Source organism: Trachypithecus francoisi, unplaced genomic scaffold, assembly GCF_009764315.1.
Source record: "Trachypithecus francoisi isolate TF-2019V2 unplaced genomic scaffold, Tfra_2.0 Lachesis_group3, whole genome shotgun sequence".
Classification (NCBI taxonomy): domain Eukaryota; kingdom Metazoa; phylum Chordata; class Mammalia; order Primates; family Cercopithecidae; genus Trachypithecus; species Trachypithecus francoisi.
The window spans coordinates 85,057,473-85,073,763 of NW_022681468.1; the positions used below are offsets into that span (position 1 = coordinate 85,057,473).

General features: G+C 40.1%; 1 protein-coding gene across 14 annotated transcripts in view; it reads left to right on the forward strand.

Annotated features, from left to right (window-relative positions):
- The window catches only part of HNRNPC (heterogeneous nuclear ribonucleoprotein C), a 59,664-nt gene extending 43,905 nt beyond the window's left edge, over window positions 1-15,759 (forward strand). For 10 of the 14 annotated variants that reach the window (XM_033188659.1, XM_033188668.1, XM_033188660.1 and 7 more), the window contains 4 exons: window positions 11,833-11,990; window positions 13,007-13,120; window positions 13,362-13,522; window positions 13,622-15,759. In XM_033188659.1, the coding sequence (XP_033044550.1) occupies window positions 11,833-11,990; window positions 13,007-13,120; window positions 13,362-13,522; window positions 13,622-13,705 (517 nt within the window). In that variant the 3' untranslated portion in view covers window positions 13,706-15,759. The remainder of the gene's footprint in view (window positions 1-11,832; window positions 11,991-13,006; window positions 13,121-13,361; window positions 13,523-13,621) is intronic. The other 4 variants (XM_033188665.1, XM_033188672.1, XM_033188666.1 and 1 more) reach the window with 1 other exon arrangement.
- Window positions 15,760-16,291: the final 532 nt, after the last annotated feature.

Consider the following 16,291-nt stretch of genomic DNA (forward strand, 5'->3'; position numbering starts at 1 on the left):
ATCAATGCAGAACTTACAGTTGAAAATAAATCAGGACTTTTCTTTACTAATGAACTAAACCCATTTATTACTGAGATTGCAATTTTTTGAATTTTTGCCGTCAGACCTTGGTAATGCAGACCTAACGCAGTAGGGTATAAATAACTCCAACAAGCTTAGCATTCCAGTAATGGAACACTAGGCATAAATGGTCAGGTGTCTTGAAGGCACCTGAGTTTATCTGAAGCATCTGCCCTTTATCCTTCCTGCACATGGTAATTGCTTGACCGCATTTAAAACATACTCATGCCAACTTCTCCTATAGGGTTTCTTAAATAACTAGTCTTTTGCAGACTTTCTTAAGTACTAGAATATTTTTCAGTGCTTTCTGTGCATTCTTTTGTCCAGTCAGAGTTGAGAATCACTGATGCAAAGAGTACGGAAGTGGTTGTATTTCTGTGTATTATTATCCTATTTCTTTGTCATGGCTCAATTCCGACCAATTTAATAAACTCACACTTTGGGTATAATTTCAGGGATGTCATGGACTCTCAGTTGATGTTTTAAATTATGAGTATATCAAGTTTTAGCAGTATACGGTGGCAGTCTTCTCGTTAAATAGTTAAATAGTTCACATTAAGAAGTCTTTCCTTGGCAAGGCACATTGTGAATAAGGATATTTTTGAAAATTTGAGCGAGGACTTTGGAAAACATTAGTTGAGAAAATGAGATACATACTGCAGGGAATCTAAAGAAATCACGTTTGCAGAAATGTCTTCACATTTCTTAACAATGCCATTGGGTCTTAAATTGGTGACCTCTTTAGTTTTTCAATAGACAAAAATATATTAGGTTGGAGCAAACGTAATTCTTCTTTGAACGGTAAAAAGCAAAACCGCAATTATTTTTGCCCCAGCTGATGCTGGTAGTTACTGTCTGATATATTGCTGCATATTGTGTGTCAGTGAAAAGTAATGTCTTTTTTTGTTCTATTGAGTTCTATTGAGTGTCAGTGAAAAGTAATGTCTTATTTTGTTCTAATGTCAGCTTTTAACGTCTAACTTTTGTTCTAATGTCAGCTAATAGATAATGATAACTGATAACTAGTGGAGCAACTAGGTAATAGCTGGCAAAGAGCTGACTTTTATAGTACTGAGATCTTTGTTGGGAAAATGAATTTAAGGAGGTGTCCACACGAAGGGAACTTACTCAAGGTGGGTTGGAGAATTGAGTCCATGTCTTACAGGATAGATGTTAATGAAGGTGAAAGGAGGAGGAGTGTTTGGTTAGTGGGGAGACGGGCAGATACAGGAGTTTTTTGCTGGTTTGGAAAACATTAGGTCAGTTTGGACCTGGGGAAATAGGTTGGGTATAACCTGGTGGAATAACAACTTAGAAAAATGGTATTAATATCTTCCCAGAAGTCATTCTGAAGATTCATCTTCATAAAGTTTAGAAGTTTATTCTAAATGGTAACATAGTGATACTGCATTGACTATGTTAAATTGTTTAATAAAAGAAGATGGGAAATTGGCTCAGAGGTGTTTGAAAGCTCTGGGTCTTCCTACGTAAATGGGAGTAAAAATCAGTGTCCAGGAGGTTTTCTTTTTTTTTCTTTTTTTTTTGAGATGGAGCCGTACTCTGGCACTCAGGCTGGAGTGCAGTGGGTTGATCTCAGCTTGCAACCTCTGCCTCCTCCTGGGTTCAAGTGATTCTCCTGCTTCAGTCTCCCAGGTAGCTGGGATTACAGGTGTGCACCTCTACACACAACTAGTTTTTGTATTTTCAACTGATTTTTGTCTTTTCAGTGGAGACTGTTGCTCCACGTTGGCCAGGCCGGTCTTGACCTCTTGACCTCAGGCAGTCCACCCGCCTGGGCTCGAGATCTTCCTGCCTTGGCCACGCAAAGTGCTGAGATGACACGTGTGAACCACTGCACCCCGCCCTCTTTTAATATTACTCATTTGAAGGCACTGGTTTTGTTTTGTGAAAAGTGTTGTAATAAAAGTGAATTTTTATCACGATGTTGGGAATGCACAAGTATTCAAAGCTATAGTTATTGAAGCTATAGTTATTGAAGAGTCTTTTAAAAAGTAAGATTGGGAAGTACTCTAAAAATAGATCTTTTAAGCAAGATTGGGAAGTACTCTAAAAATATATCTAAAAATAGATCTGGCATGTACATGAAATTGACGTTTGTCAACAGCTACCCTGGCATTATGCTGCTTTTTTGTTTTTGAAACGGAGTCTCATGCTGTCGCCTGGGCTAGAATGCAGTGGTGCGATCTCGGTTCACTGCAACCTCCGCCCCCCGGGTTCTTGTGATTCTACTGCCTCAGCCTCCCGAGTAGCTGGGATTACAGGTGCACACCACCACACCTGGCTAATTTTTTGTATTTTTAGTAGAGATGGGGTTTCACTATGTTGGCCAGACTAGTCTCGAACTCCTGACCTGTCTTCATGATCCACCTACCTTGGCCTCCCAAAGTGCTGGAATTACAGGCGTGAGCCACTGTGCCTGGCCAAACCTGGCACTATTCTTTAAAAAATTCTCATAAAAGACTTGATGTATATGTGTTCCGATTTGTGCCACAAATACTACTGTGTTTTCATACTAAAACTATAGATAAAAACTAGATATATTTTCTTCAGATGTAATAAATTGCAGCACCACTTTCCCTTATAATTGATCACCTATGAAATTGTTCTCAAATTAGATAGTGGTGATATTGCAGAACTAATAAAAACCACGGAGCGGCACCCTTTTAAATGTTGAATTTTATGGTATGTGAATGACATTTCAATTGAAAACAGATGTGACATTTCAGTTGAAAAAGGACACATCACTGACTTATGGACAGTCATTCTTTTTTGTCATATCTCGTGGACCCTACATCAGGATACTTTCCAGTTAAAGACATAAATAAAACTCTGGTGCTACCAGCCCCAAAAGGTAACTCCTACGCCTGAGGATGGACACTTTTTAAAGTTAAAAGAACTCTCAGTCATTGTGGGACATCTTGCTAGCCTTCATAGAGACTGATTTACTGTCAGCTCTTTTCTTCTCATCTCTTTTTCTTTCTTTTTTTTGAGACAGAGTCTTGCACTATTGCCCAGGCTGGAGTGCAGTGGTTCGATCTTGGCCCACTGCAGCCTCCACCTCCCAGTTTCAAGTGATTCTCCTGCATCAGCCTCCCAATGAGCTGGGGCTACAGGTGCCTGCCACCATGCCTGGCTAATTATTATTTTTTTCTATTTTTAGTAGAGACGTTTCACCATATTGGCCAGACTGGTCTCGAACTCCTGACCTCAGGTGATCTGCCTTGGCCTCCCAAAGTGCTGGGATTACAGATGTGAGCCATTGCACCTGACGTCTTTTCATTCTTTTTTTTTTTTTTTTTTTTTTTGAGACGGAGTCTCGCTCTGCCGCCCAGGCTGGAGTGCAGTGGCCGGGTCTCAGCTCACTGCAAGCTCCGCCTCCCGGGTTTACGCCATTCTCCTGCCTCAGCCTCCCAAGCAGCTGGGACTACAGGCGCCCGCCACGTCGCCCGGCTAGTTTTTTGTATTTTTTAGTAGAGACGGGGTTTCACCGTGTTAGCCAGGATGGTCTCGATCTCCTGACCTCGTGATCCGCCCGTCTCGGCCTCCCACAGTGCTGGGATTACAGGCTTGAGCCACCGCGCCCGGCCGTGAAACCGCATTTCTACCAAAAATACAAAAAATTAGCTGGGCATAGTGGCATAAGGCATAATGTCTTTAGCTTTTACTTTGAATGAGATGGGAAGCTATTAGAGGGCTTTGTAAAGAGAATGGGAGGGTCTTAGTCATATTTTAACAAGATCACTCTTATTGAGAAAGATAATAGGTGGCTGTTAGATTTATCCACCAGAGAAGCAGTGATTTTTGGTGGGACCACGGAAATGGCAATGGGAGTGATGAAAAGCAGATGGATTTTGAAGGTGATGCTGTGAGAAATTTGCTTGTGTTGTGAAGCCTGAGAGAGGAATCAAAGATGTAGCCAGCGTTTTTGTCTGGACAACTGGAAGTATGGAATTTACAGTGACAGTGATTGGGAGGAGCTAAGGTGAGGAGCAAATATCATAGATCAGTTGTGGACATGTTAAAGTTGATCCATTTGGAGAGAGATTAAGCAGTTGTTTATATGGTTCTAAGGGAGTCATCTGCTTAGAGTTTATAAAACCACAATACTGGATGAGTGGAAACAGAAAAGAGATTCTGGGGGTACTGTGACCTTTAAAGAATGTGGTGATAAGGAAAAAATGAGCAAAGGAGATTGAAAATGCCAAAATGAAAAATAGGACAAAACACAGAAGCATGAATTATCTTGGAAGCTGTATGAATATACGTCAAAAGAGTAGAAAGGCAGATGAGCTCTGTCAGATGTCATTAATAGTGGAAGAATTTAGAAAATGTCTTTTTGAATTAGTGTCATTGGTGACCTTTGACGAAGGTAGGTACTGGTAAAGGCAGAAATCTTACACAGATATTTCAAGTGAATGGACAGGTAAATTGGAGTCAGCATAGAAAACATACAATAAAAATCACCCTTTTGGTGTATAATTCCTGCATCAGATTTGATTTACAGAATGCATAGTCATATAATATCATCACTATAACCAAGATAGAAATAGTTCCCAATTCTCTGAAATGCACCTTTGTCTTCAACCACTTTTCCTTCACTCTGTTCCCTAGCAGTCATATCTGTTCCTTGAAAGCAATTTTATTGTAAGGATTTTTTTTGTATTTTATTTTTGTAATTTATTTTATTGTATTTTACTCTTCTATCTTGATAAAATGAGAATAAAGGAACGAGAATAAAGGAATCAGTGGGCTTATGTTCTTCAAAATACTGTTATGTAATTTCAGCTTTTTTTTATTTTAAAAATACTTAATTTTTTTTCTTTTTATTTTTTCTTTTTCTTTCCTCCCTTCCTTCCTCCCTTCCTCGCTTCCTTCCTTGTAAATGCTTCGCTCTGTCGCCAGGCTGGAGTGCAGTGGCGCGGTCTTGGCTCACTGCAGCCTCCTCTTGGGTTCAAGTGATTCTCCTGCCTCAGCCTCCCAAGCAGCTGTGATTACAGGCACACGCCACCATACCCAGCTAATTTTGGTATTTTTGTAGAGATGGGGTTTCACCATGTTGGCCAGGCTGGTCTTGAACTCCTCACCTCATGATCGGCCTGCCTCGGCCTTCCAAAGTGCTGGGATTACAGGCATAAGCCAATGCAATTTTTTTTTTGTTTGTCTCACAGAGGCTGGTCTTGATCTCCTGGGCTCAAGCAGTCTGCCTGCCTTGGCCTTCCAAAGTGCTGGGATTATTACACAGAGCCACTGCATGCGACTCAATTTCAGTTTTTTTTTGAGACAGAGTTTTGCTTTGTCTTCCAGGCTGGAATGCAGTGGTGCGATCTCAGCTCACTGCAACCTCTGCCTCCCAGGTTCAAGCAGTTCTCGTGCCTCAGCCCCCTGAGTAGTTGAGACTATAGGTGCATGCCGCACACCCTGCTGATTTTTTTGCATTTTAGTAGAAACTGGGTTTCGCTATGTTGACCAGGCTGGTCTCTTTAACTCCTGACCTCAGGCAATCTGTCTGCCTCTGCCTCCGAAAGTGTTAGGATTAAAGGCATGAACTACTACGCCTAGCCTCAATTTCAGTTGTTTAAAAAATAAAAATCGCACCACACTATTGGTTTAAAATTTTATCTTTGGTGAACATCGACACTGACATGTGGGAGTATGTGTGTTGTTGAATATCATGACAAATGAGTAATGTTTAAATTCTTTGGTACTGTACACGGTGGCTCATGCCTGTAATTGCAGCACTTTGGGAGGTTGAGACTGGTGGAGTTCACGACCAGCATGGCTAACATGGTGAAACCCCATCTCTAGAAAAATTACAAAACCTAATTTGGCTTGTTTTGGTAATTTTCGTGTACCTGTAATCCAAGCTACTTAGGAGGCTGAGGCCATATACAGAAGCAAAAGCCAGGGATTTTTTTTTTTCCCCTTTCTTTTTTTTTTTTGAGACGGAGTCTTGCTCTGCCACCCAGGCTGGAGTGCAGTGGCCGGATCTCAGCTCACTGCAAGCTCCGCCTCCCGGGTTTACGCCATTCTCCTGCCTCAGCCTCCCGAGTAGCTGGGACTACAGGCGCCCGCCTCGTCGCCCGGCTAGTTTTTTGTATTTAAGTAGAGACAGGGTTTCACCGTATTAGCCAGGATGGTCTCGATCTCTTGACCTCGTGATCCGCCCGTCTCGGCCTCCCAAAGTGCTGGGATTACAGGCTTGAGCCACCGCGCCCGGCCTCCCCTTTCTTAAAAGTCTTCAATCCAGTCAAGTTTCTGAATTGAGGATTGATCTAGGACTCAAGCAACCTTCATGTTACAGACTAGATTCTTTTTGACTCAAAGTTTTCAGGTGCATTTTCAAATTGTCTGGTTTTGTGTTAAGATAGTTTCCTAATGAAACCACTTTTTCCCTTAATATGCTATCTTGCATATTTTAAGATGTCAAATTTTATTCCTCTTAAAATAAGTACGTACATTTAATGTATTTTTTCTTCTCTGTTTCCAAGTTGTCAGTCAGTGGAGCCATTTTCAGTCAAATGACTTAGAATTTGCAAAAATATCCCTAAATACTAATATCTGTAATTCTTTCTGATAGAATATTACAGAACCAATTATTGATTGATGCCATTGGCTCAGTATAGGAACTATTGCTACCTATTCTTTGGTAGTAGGGAGGTATGTGGTGTTCCCCAACCCGTATCAGTGATCTTTGGACAAGGCTAACCCAACAATGTGGTAATAACCTGTTTCCATTTTTTCCCCCTTAATTACCAGAATTACATTTTCTTTAAAAATTATGTTAGAGTTTCCCCATGTGGTGAATACCTTGTATAGCTCCAGTGGTGAGCAAATGAGATACTGGTTTACAATTTAATCATTTTATATTTTAAATGACTGGTGCTTGCAGTTGATAGTATCCACGTAAACTGGTGCTAGACTAACGAAGACAGGTGTTTGTGGTGTGGTGAAGTACTTGCAAATAACATTAGAAATCATCTATTTCAGTTTAGAAATAAAACACAAGGTACAGAAATTTTGCTGGTTGATTTTATTTTTAAGCACAAAAGCAAGAATTCCAACTACGTTACGAATAGATTGTATTCTGGGTCACAGGTTTGACGTATTGTTATTTAAATTGTAATATAAACCTATATTAAACTTTTATATCGGTGTTTCTTTTTATCTACACAGTTAAGAGTTTGAGGCAGATGTCTATCATCAATTGGTAGTTCATTTAAGTAGTATTTACTGGACCTAGAATGGAAAAAAACGGCTCCTTTGGTTCTCTTAATTTTTGTTTTGAGACGGAGTCTTAACTCTGTAATCCATGCTGGAGTGCAGTGGTGCGATCTTGACTCATTACGACCTCCACCTCTTAGGTTCAAGCGATTCTTGTCCCTCAGCCCCCACAGTACCTGAGATTACAGGAGTGTGCCACCACACCTGGCTAAGTTTTTGTATTTTTAGTAGACACTGGGTTTCACCACGTTGGTCAGGCCTGTCTCCATCTCCTGGCCTCAAATGAGCAGCCCGCCTTAGCCTCCCAGAGTGCTGGGATTACAGGTGTCAGCTACCCTGTCCGGCAAAATCTGTTGACATTTTTAAGATGAGAACCAGCTGTGGTCCATTAAGTAAGTCCATGCACCAAATGATAAATGATAGCTTTATTAATAGATTAACTTCTAATTTTTTCTACTCTGTTATAGTGTTGACATGTATTATTAGTCAGGTTTTTGAGGCCCAGGAAATGTCACTGTGTTGCAGCTAATGTCTTACGGTCAGAATTTCGATTTAAGAATTTTCCCTCTGAAAACCTTTTCTTAGTACGTGTCTTGTAATGCTTTTACATTTGGAAATTGGGGTAGACATTCTTTTTTTGTGTGTGTGTGGTAGGGGAGATAAAAGCTTTTACTCTGTCTCCCAGGCTGGAGCACAGTGGCTGTCTGCAACCCCCTCTGCTTCCTTCCTCTGTTCAAGCCTCCTGAGTAGCTGGGATTACAGGTGTGCCACTGCATCCAGCTGGTGTGTTTTGTCTTTTTTTTCTTTTTTTAAAAGGGAGTCTTGCTCTGTCACTGAGGCTGGAGTGCAATGGCATGATCTCCGCTTACTGCAACCTCTGCCTTCCGGGTTCAAGCAGTTCTCCTGCCTGAGCCCTCTTGAGTTAGCTAGAATTACAGGTGTGTGCCAGCAGGCCCAGCTAATTTTGGTATTTTTAGTACAGATGGGGTTTCATCATGTTGTTCAGGCGGGTCTTGAACTCCTGGACTCGTAATCTGCCTGCCTCCACCTCCCAAAATGTTGGGGTTACAGGCATGAGTCTCCATGCCTGGCTGGTGTGTTTTGTCTTTTTTTTTTTTTTGAGGTAGAGTCTCGCTCTGTTGCCCAGGCTGAGTGCAGTGGCCAGATCTCAGCTCACTGCAAGCTCCGCCAGCCTCCCAAGTAGCTGGGACTACAGGCTCCCACCACCTCGCCCGGCTAGTTTTTTTGTATTTAGTGGAGACGGGGTTTCACAGTGTTAGCCAGGATGGTCTTGATCTCCTGACCTTGTGATCCGCCTGTGTCGGCCTCCCAAATTGCTGGGATTACAGGCTTGAGCCACCGCGCCCGGCCGTGTTTTTTCTTAATCTATTCAGGTAATTAATGTCTCTAGAGTGTTTTAATTTCTTTCAAGAGGTAGTTAATTACTTTTTTTTTTTTTTTTTTTTTTGAGACGGAATCTTGCTCTGTCGCCCGGTCTGGAGTGCAGTGGCCAGATCTCAGCTCACTGCAAGCTCCGCCTCCCGGGTTCACGCCATTCTCCTGCCTCAGCCTCCTGAGTAGCTGGGACCACAGGCGCCCGCCACCTCACCCGGCTAGTTTTTTGTATTTTTAGTAGAGACGGGGTTTCACCGTGTTAGCCAGGATGGTCTCGATCTCCTGACCTCGTGATCTGCCCGTCTCGGCCTCCCAAAGTGCTGGGATTACAGGCTTGAGCCACCGCGCCCAGCCGAGGTAGTTAATTACTTTTAATCTGACTTGATTTTATACCAACACTTACCATCGAGTTTGATTATGGGTGCAGTTATAACTCTCCTAGAATTAATTCTTTTTCCCCTGGTAAAAGATTTTAACTGCCTAGGCTTAATCGGTAAATAATCAGCAGCTATTGTTGCCTATTGTATAGCTTTCTCAGTGAGAATTTCTAGTTAATTTTTAGCTGGTGCTTGAAGTAGTCATACTGAGCTTCTTAATATATATCCCTTTTAACTTAAAGGTTGTCACACTATTTATGTTTTTTTTCTATTTTCACACTTATCCTCAACATTTTTCAAGGCAAGGACTACTTCCTCAAATGTGAATGAGAGTCCATTTCTGCCTGAGCAGCATTCTGTGTAACTAAAAGCCCTTTAAGCCCTACTGGCTGAAAGATTGTGAAATATTTTTCTTCAGAAAAGTAGAGAATTTGACTCCTAATTGTGTTCATGGGATTGTTACATAGATTCAAAACAAAACTGTATTACTTGCTTCATTTTGGTTATGGTCAGATGAAATAGTAGATTTTAAAAGGAAATTCCAGTGACAGTAGGAAACTAGGTAGCTAGCTCATTGGTTTAGATGCGGGTGCCGGTGAAGGTTAGTGGCTTAGGAAGTAGATTAGATATTTATATCCATTGGACTGGGGCTTAAGCTTAGTTTAATGCCCATGGATACAGATAACTCATTTTGATTTACCTCCAGAAATTGTTATTATGCAATTTGTGTAAGTGTTATCTCACACAAAGGATATCAGTTTCTGAACATTGATATTTTATAGTTTCTGTATCATACTTTGAAATATTTTGGTCAAGAGCAAAAGTTTTATGTCAAAATGGGAAAGTAGTAGTGATAATAAAAAGTTCTTTTTTTTTTTTTTTTTTTTTTTTGGCGTTAATTCCCATGAATGGAGTAAACTAACAGATTAACCATACTTAGGGGAAATGCCAACTTTTTTTTTTCCTTTTGAGACAGTGTTGCTCTGTTCCCCAGGTTCAAGTGCAGTGGAGCAGTCATGGTTCTCTCACCTCCTGGGCTCAACCAGTCTTCCACCTCATCTTTCCTTGCTCTTTTTTAATTTAGGAAAATGTTCCTGTCCATAGCCACTCTTGGGACAAGATTAAACATTACTTTGTTGATGTACTGTGGAAAACACTTTAGGTTAACAGAGGAGAGAATTAGCAATGAGACTTGTAAATATTTTCACTACAGGAAGATTGGAGATACTACAACTCAGAATAACTTGCCACCATTGTATATGTATAAGAGAGAGTATTATGACAAAAATGATTAATAAAATTTTTTAAGTTCTTGATTATATCATATTTATTTTTTAAGAAATCTTTGGAGTTAGGCAGAGCAGTTGGTAGGTGTATTTTTGTAGAGTACCTGGGCCTTTGCATTAAGTTAGTTGCATTTTTAAAAAGCTTGTAGAATTAAAGGACTTTTTCTTTTTTTTTTTTTTTTTTTTTTTTGAGGCGGAGTCTCGCTCTGTCGCCCGTACTGGAGTGCAGTGGCCGGATCTCAGCTCACTGCAAGCTCCGCCTCCCGGGTTTAGGCCATTCTCCTGCCTCAGCCTCCCGAGTAGCTGGGACTACAGGCGCCTGCCACTTCGCCCGGCTAGTTTTTGTATTTTTAGTAGAGATGGGGTTTCACCGTGTTAGCCAGGATGGTCTCGATCTCCTGACCTCGTGATCCGCCCGTCTCGGCCTCCCAAAGTGCTGGGATTACAGGCTTGAGCCACCGCGCCCGGCCCGGACTTTTTCATATGTTGCCACAATGGAAATGATAATGTGGGATGTAGAAAGTTTAGAACTGATGTCCGTGTAAGAAGTATTTTGTTCTGTTTTGAATTTTCTCTTTACAAATGTAAGTGTACCAAGCTACTGCTTTTGAGTATCTTTATCAATCACTGGGATACTAAATTTATTATTATAAGACATTTGAAATTAAGATTTCTAATAGAAACATCAGTTAGTTGAGCAACCAGTATTTATTGAGTGCTAAGTGTGTACTGGCCAGTGCATTTAGACACAGGTAAATAGTGAACAAGATAGACAGTGGTCTCTGCCCTGTTGGAATTAAGCGTAAATTTAGTTAGAAATGATACTGCCTGTTTTTTTTTATATGAGATATTTTATACCAGTAGTATTTATACTCAGTCAACACATTTTGCTATGATTCCCTCAGTTACATGAAATTGCCCTGATTTTATAGATGTGAAATTTTATGTGGTTCAACCTTTTATCACTAGTTGTAATAATTTGTTTGCTTCTGTGGGTGAAAAGAATCAGGTTTCGCTAATGCTAAATACCACTGTTTACATACCCTTTTAATTGGAACCTTTTTAAGAGTATTTGACCTTACGTGAATTGTTTTTTGTAATGTATATATGAAAAGAATAAGATCCAAACAAAGGCTATTCATTACAATAAATACCCTGTTAATACTTCCATTAGTACAGAGAAACCATTTATATCCAGTGCTAAAGGCCAGCCAACCATATAATTTGATATGTATGTTTTTCTTAAGGAAAAGTTGCTGCAGTATTAAAACTATTTTATATGCCTAGGTAAAGAAATAATAGGATAAGATTTCTAAACCCCATTATGGAGGTTTTTGCTGGCCTTCTTAATGAAATTTAATAAAAAGAAACGACTGAGAGACAATATTCGTTGATTATTTATCATAAGGTATGTTGAATTGTGCTGAGATAATGTTAGGTTTGAATGAATTCCATTTTCCTTTACCCAATAGGATGTACAGTTACCCAGCACGTGTACCTCCTCCTCCTCCTATTGCTCGGGCTGTAGTGCCCTCGAAACGTCAGCGTGTATCAGGCAACACCTCACGAAGGGGCAAAAGTGGCTTCAATTCTAAGAGTGGACAGCGGGGATCTTCCAAGTCTGGAAAGTGTATGTATTATTTCATTTTGTGATTTTGGTACCTCTTACGTTTTGAAATAGGGAAGCTAATGCAATTAAAATATTGTTGTGCCACATAACTTTCTGTATTCAAAATAATGGAAGAGGCCAGCTGCGTGGTGGCTCATGCCTGTAATCCCACCACTTTGGGAGGCCCAGCGGGCGGATCACCTGAGGTCGGGAGTTCGAGACCAGCCTGTCCAACGTGGAGGAACCCCATTTCTACTGAAAATACAAAACATTAGCCAGGATGGTGGTGCATGCATGTTATCCTAGCTAATTGGGAGGCTGAGGCAGGAGAATCACTTTTACCCAGGAGGCAGAGGTTGCAGTGAGCCGAGATTGTGCCATTGCATTCCAGCCTGGGTGACGAGCGAACTCTATCTCAAGAAAAATAATTTTAAAAATCCAAAATAATGGAGGAGACAAGATTGTGACTGAGTGGCCAATTCTAGACTGCAACAGCTAGGTGATTTGAAAGATGTCATTTGACTTTATGTAGTTGAGGTTTGTGTTAAGTTTCTGAGGGGTTTTTTTGTGGGTTATTTAAAAACTAAAATTCAGATAGTGTTCAGTATGTTGATTTTTTAACTTTTCTGTATTGAACTCCTATAACTGGAAATATGAAAGGCAGTAAAACAAAACAGAAGGTCTGATGCGGTGGCTTATGCCTGTAGCCCCAGATGCTTAGGGGCAGGCTAAGACCCTGGGGATTTAGGCTGTGGTGGGAGGATTGCATGAGGCCAGGAGTTCACTGTGATCATACCTGTGAATAGTCACTGCACTCAGAACTGGGCAATGTAGCGATAGCCCAGGTCTAAAAGATATTAAAAAAAAAAAAATTACGGTAAGTGCTTTATAGTAGAATCAAGGGCCTTTATTACAGGGAAATCTGTACTGGCTCTGTTTCTTCCTGGTTGCTCCTGATGTAGTCTAGTGCCAGTGTATTTGCTAACTCATATGTTCTGTACATTTGATTTTAATCCATTATTTTGTTTATGTTAAAGTGAAAGGAGATGACCTTCAGGCCATTAAGAAGGAGTTGACCCAGATAAAACAAAAAGTGGATTCTCTCCTGGAAAACCTGGAAAAAATTGAAAAGGAACAGAGCAAACAAGCAGGTAAATGGGTTTTCTGCTTGTTGAGTATATAGTTGGGTTAGTTACGTAAGGCACTTGAAAGTGTAAGTTGGAATAGTGGAATATAAAGCAATGTAATATGAAACTTGGGGAGTGTGAATTGGGAAGGGTATTTGTGTGGGAGGATGTAGATTTGTGCTGCAGTTCTGTGATCCTTAGTGGGGATTGTCTACATCCTGTGGACATTACTGCCCCTAGACAGACTTGTCCTTCTCATCCCCAGTAGAGATGAAGAACGATAAGTCAGAAGAGGAGCAGAGCAGCAGCTCCGTGAAGAAAGATGAGACTAATGTGAAGATGGAGTCTGAGGGGGGTGCAGATGACTCTGCTGAGGAGGGGGACCTACTGGATGATGATGATAATGAAGATCGGGGGGATGACCAGGTGAAAACCACGGGAAAGGAAAGAAAAAGGTGGTGGAGGGGGGCTCAGGGACACATGGAGTGCCTCTAACTCCATCCTATTTGTGTCTGTTTCTCACAGCTGGAGTTGATCAAGGATGATGAAAAAGAGGCTGAGGAAGGAGAGGATGACAGAGACAGCGCCAATGGCGAGGATGACTCTTAAGCACATAGTGGGGTTTAGAAATCTTATCCCATTATTTCTTTACCTAGGCGCTTGTCTAAGATCAAATTTTTCACCAGATCCTCTCCCCTAGTATCTTCAGCACATGCTCACTGTTCTCCCCATCCTTGTCCTTCCCATGTTCATTAATTCATATTGCCCCGCGCCTAGTCCCGTTTTCACTTCCTTTGACGCTCCTAGTAGTTTTGTTAAGTCTTACCCTGTAATTTTTGCTTTTAATTTTGATACCTCTTTATGACTTAACAATAAAAAGGATGTATGGTTTTTATCAACTGTCTCCAAAATAATCTCTTGTTATGCAGGGAGTACAGTTCTGTTCATTCATACATAAGTTCAGTAGTTGCTTCCCTAACTGCAAAGGCAATCTCATTTAGTTGAGTAGCTCCTGAAAGCAGCTTTGAGTTAGAAGTATGTGTGTTACACCCCCACATTAGTGTGCTGTGTGGGGCAGTTCAACACAAATGTAACAATGTATTTTTGTGAATGAGAGTTGGCATGTCAAATGCATCCTCTAGAAAAATAATTAGTGTTATAGTCTTAAGATTTGTTTTCTAAAGTTGATACTGTGGGTTATTTTTGTGAACAGCCTGATGTTTGGGACCTTTTTTCCTCAAAATAAACAAGTCCTTATTAAACCAGGAATTTGGAGAAAAAAAACCCTGGTTTTTTATTTTTGTATTTTATTATTGTTTACTTCAAACTTTGTTTTACAGCGCCCTCCACAAAACCTCTAGAATGTACTAGATACATTTTTCTTGGAGTCATAATCATGATGCATACCAACACAACACTACTCAAATTATATTTCATTGAGTTGCATGTTGCATTGAGGAGTGAAATAAGTTGACATACAGTGGAGATCGTTTTTCAAAATGGCTTTTACATCCTAATGAAAGTTCAGTGCTTTGTGGTCCAACTGGCACCCTTTTTAAGGTTTTTGTTGTGTGCTAAATTGTTTTATCCTTAAATAGGAGAGACTCAAAAACAAGATTTCAGGAAAATTGCAACAGCTGGACAGTGGAACTCCCCCTGCTTTCTTCTGTTTTGTTCTTTTAATTACTATTTATAGCCTCAGTTACCTTCTGAATTCTGAAGTGTATACCTCCATGTTGAAAATAAGAAAACTCTTATTTCCTGATACTCCACAGTCTGCCTTCCCAGGTGATTGAGAACATAAAGAATGTTACATTTATTTTACCCTAAATGATCTTTTACCCCTATTAGCTGATCTTTGTGTTTTCCCTCACCTTTATTAATTACAGTGATTGGTTTTTTAGCATCCAGTCGTACTTAAAATGAATATATTAAACAGCTACCAGTGTTGTGATACCTCATCCTTGAAAGGCTTAGTTGATTTGTGTTTTAAACTTCAGTTTTTCCAGCACAGCAGAAAATGGCATTTATAATTTTTGTGCACACAGACCTTGGATTCCCCTATAAAGTTGCTATTGTTTCATAGCATGCAGCACTGGCCTTTTTTCATCCTACGCATTACAGGCAAAAGTCATGTCTTATTTATAAGGATTTTATAGATCATTTTCTATATCAGGTGACAAAAGTAGAAAAGAATGAAGAGGCTGAACTATGAACTACCCTTGGAGCCCATATACATGATACAGGCAGTTTCTTTTGTATGTTAATTCGGTCAAAAATACTACCCGCTTGATGTTTTCTGATCTGATGTGAGCTCATGTTACACAGACTTTTAGTAAGTAACCCATGACTAGAAAATAAACTGGATGCTTAGGAGAGAGTGTCAGATGTATAAGATGCTAATAAAACATGTTTAATATTATGTTGTTAGCTGTAAGTTTTTGGGAAATACTGGAAAAATTAGTCCACAATCAAGTGTCTACTTTTCACTTCACTGTAGGGCCTCTGTCCCTGCACAGAGCAGTCTATTTAGCTGTGAATACCACAATCTGCAGATGCTCAAGTCCCTTACATAGAATGGCATAGTATTTGTATGTAACCTATGCATATTCTCCTGTATACTTTAAATCATCGCTACATTAAAATACCTGATAAAATGTAAATGGTATGTAAATAGTTGTAACTACTTTTATTTGTATTACTTTTTTAAGTTTTTTCTTTCCAGTATTTTCGATCTATAGTTGGCTGAATCTGCATGTGCAAAACCCACGAACACGGAGGGCCAACTATACATTTAATTCTGTAGGAAAGCAGATATTGAATGAAGCTGTGGAAAGCACTTCTTAATATTAGATTGGTGCAAAAGTAATTGTGCCTTTTGCCATTACTTTTAATTAGCCGCCATTACTTTTGCAAATAGCTGTAGAGCATGATCACACATTGAAAATCTACACATACATATGGTAGGGTTATTGTTGGAATACTAACACGTCTAGTTTGTGTTGATGAGGAAGTCGTTTCACACACTTGGTTTTAGGCTACTGTGGATTAAATTTCCTCATGTGTTTAAGACAACAGTACTCTAGATTTTCTATAATCACAGGTGTGCTCATTTAATACGTTGACATTTAGGTTCCTAGGCCAAAACTGTAGCAAAGTAGAGACCGGGATTGAAATACCATATGGTAAAATGCT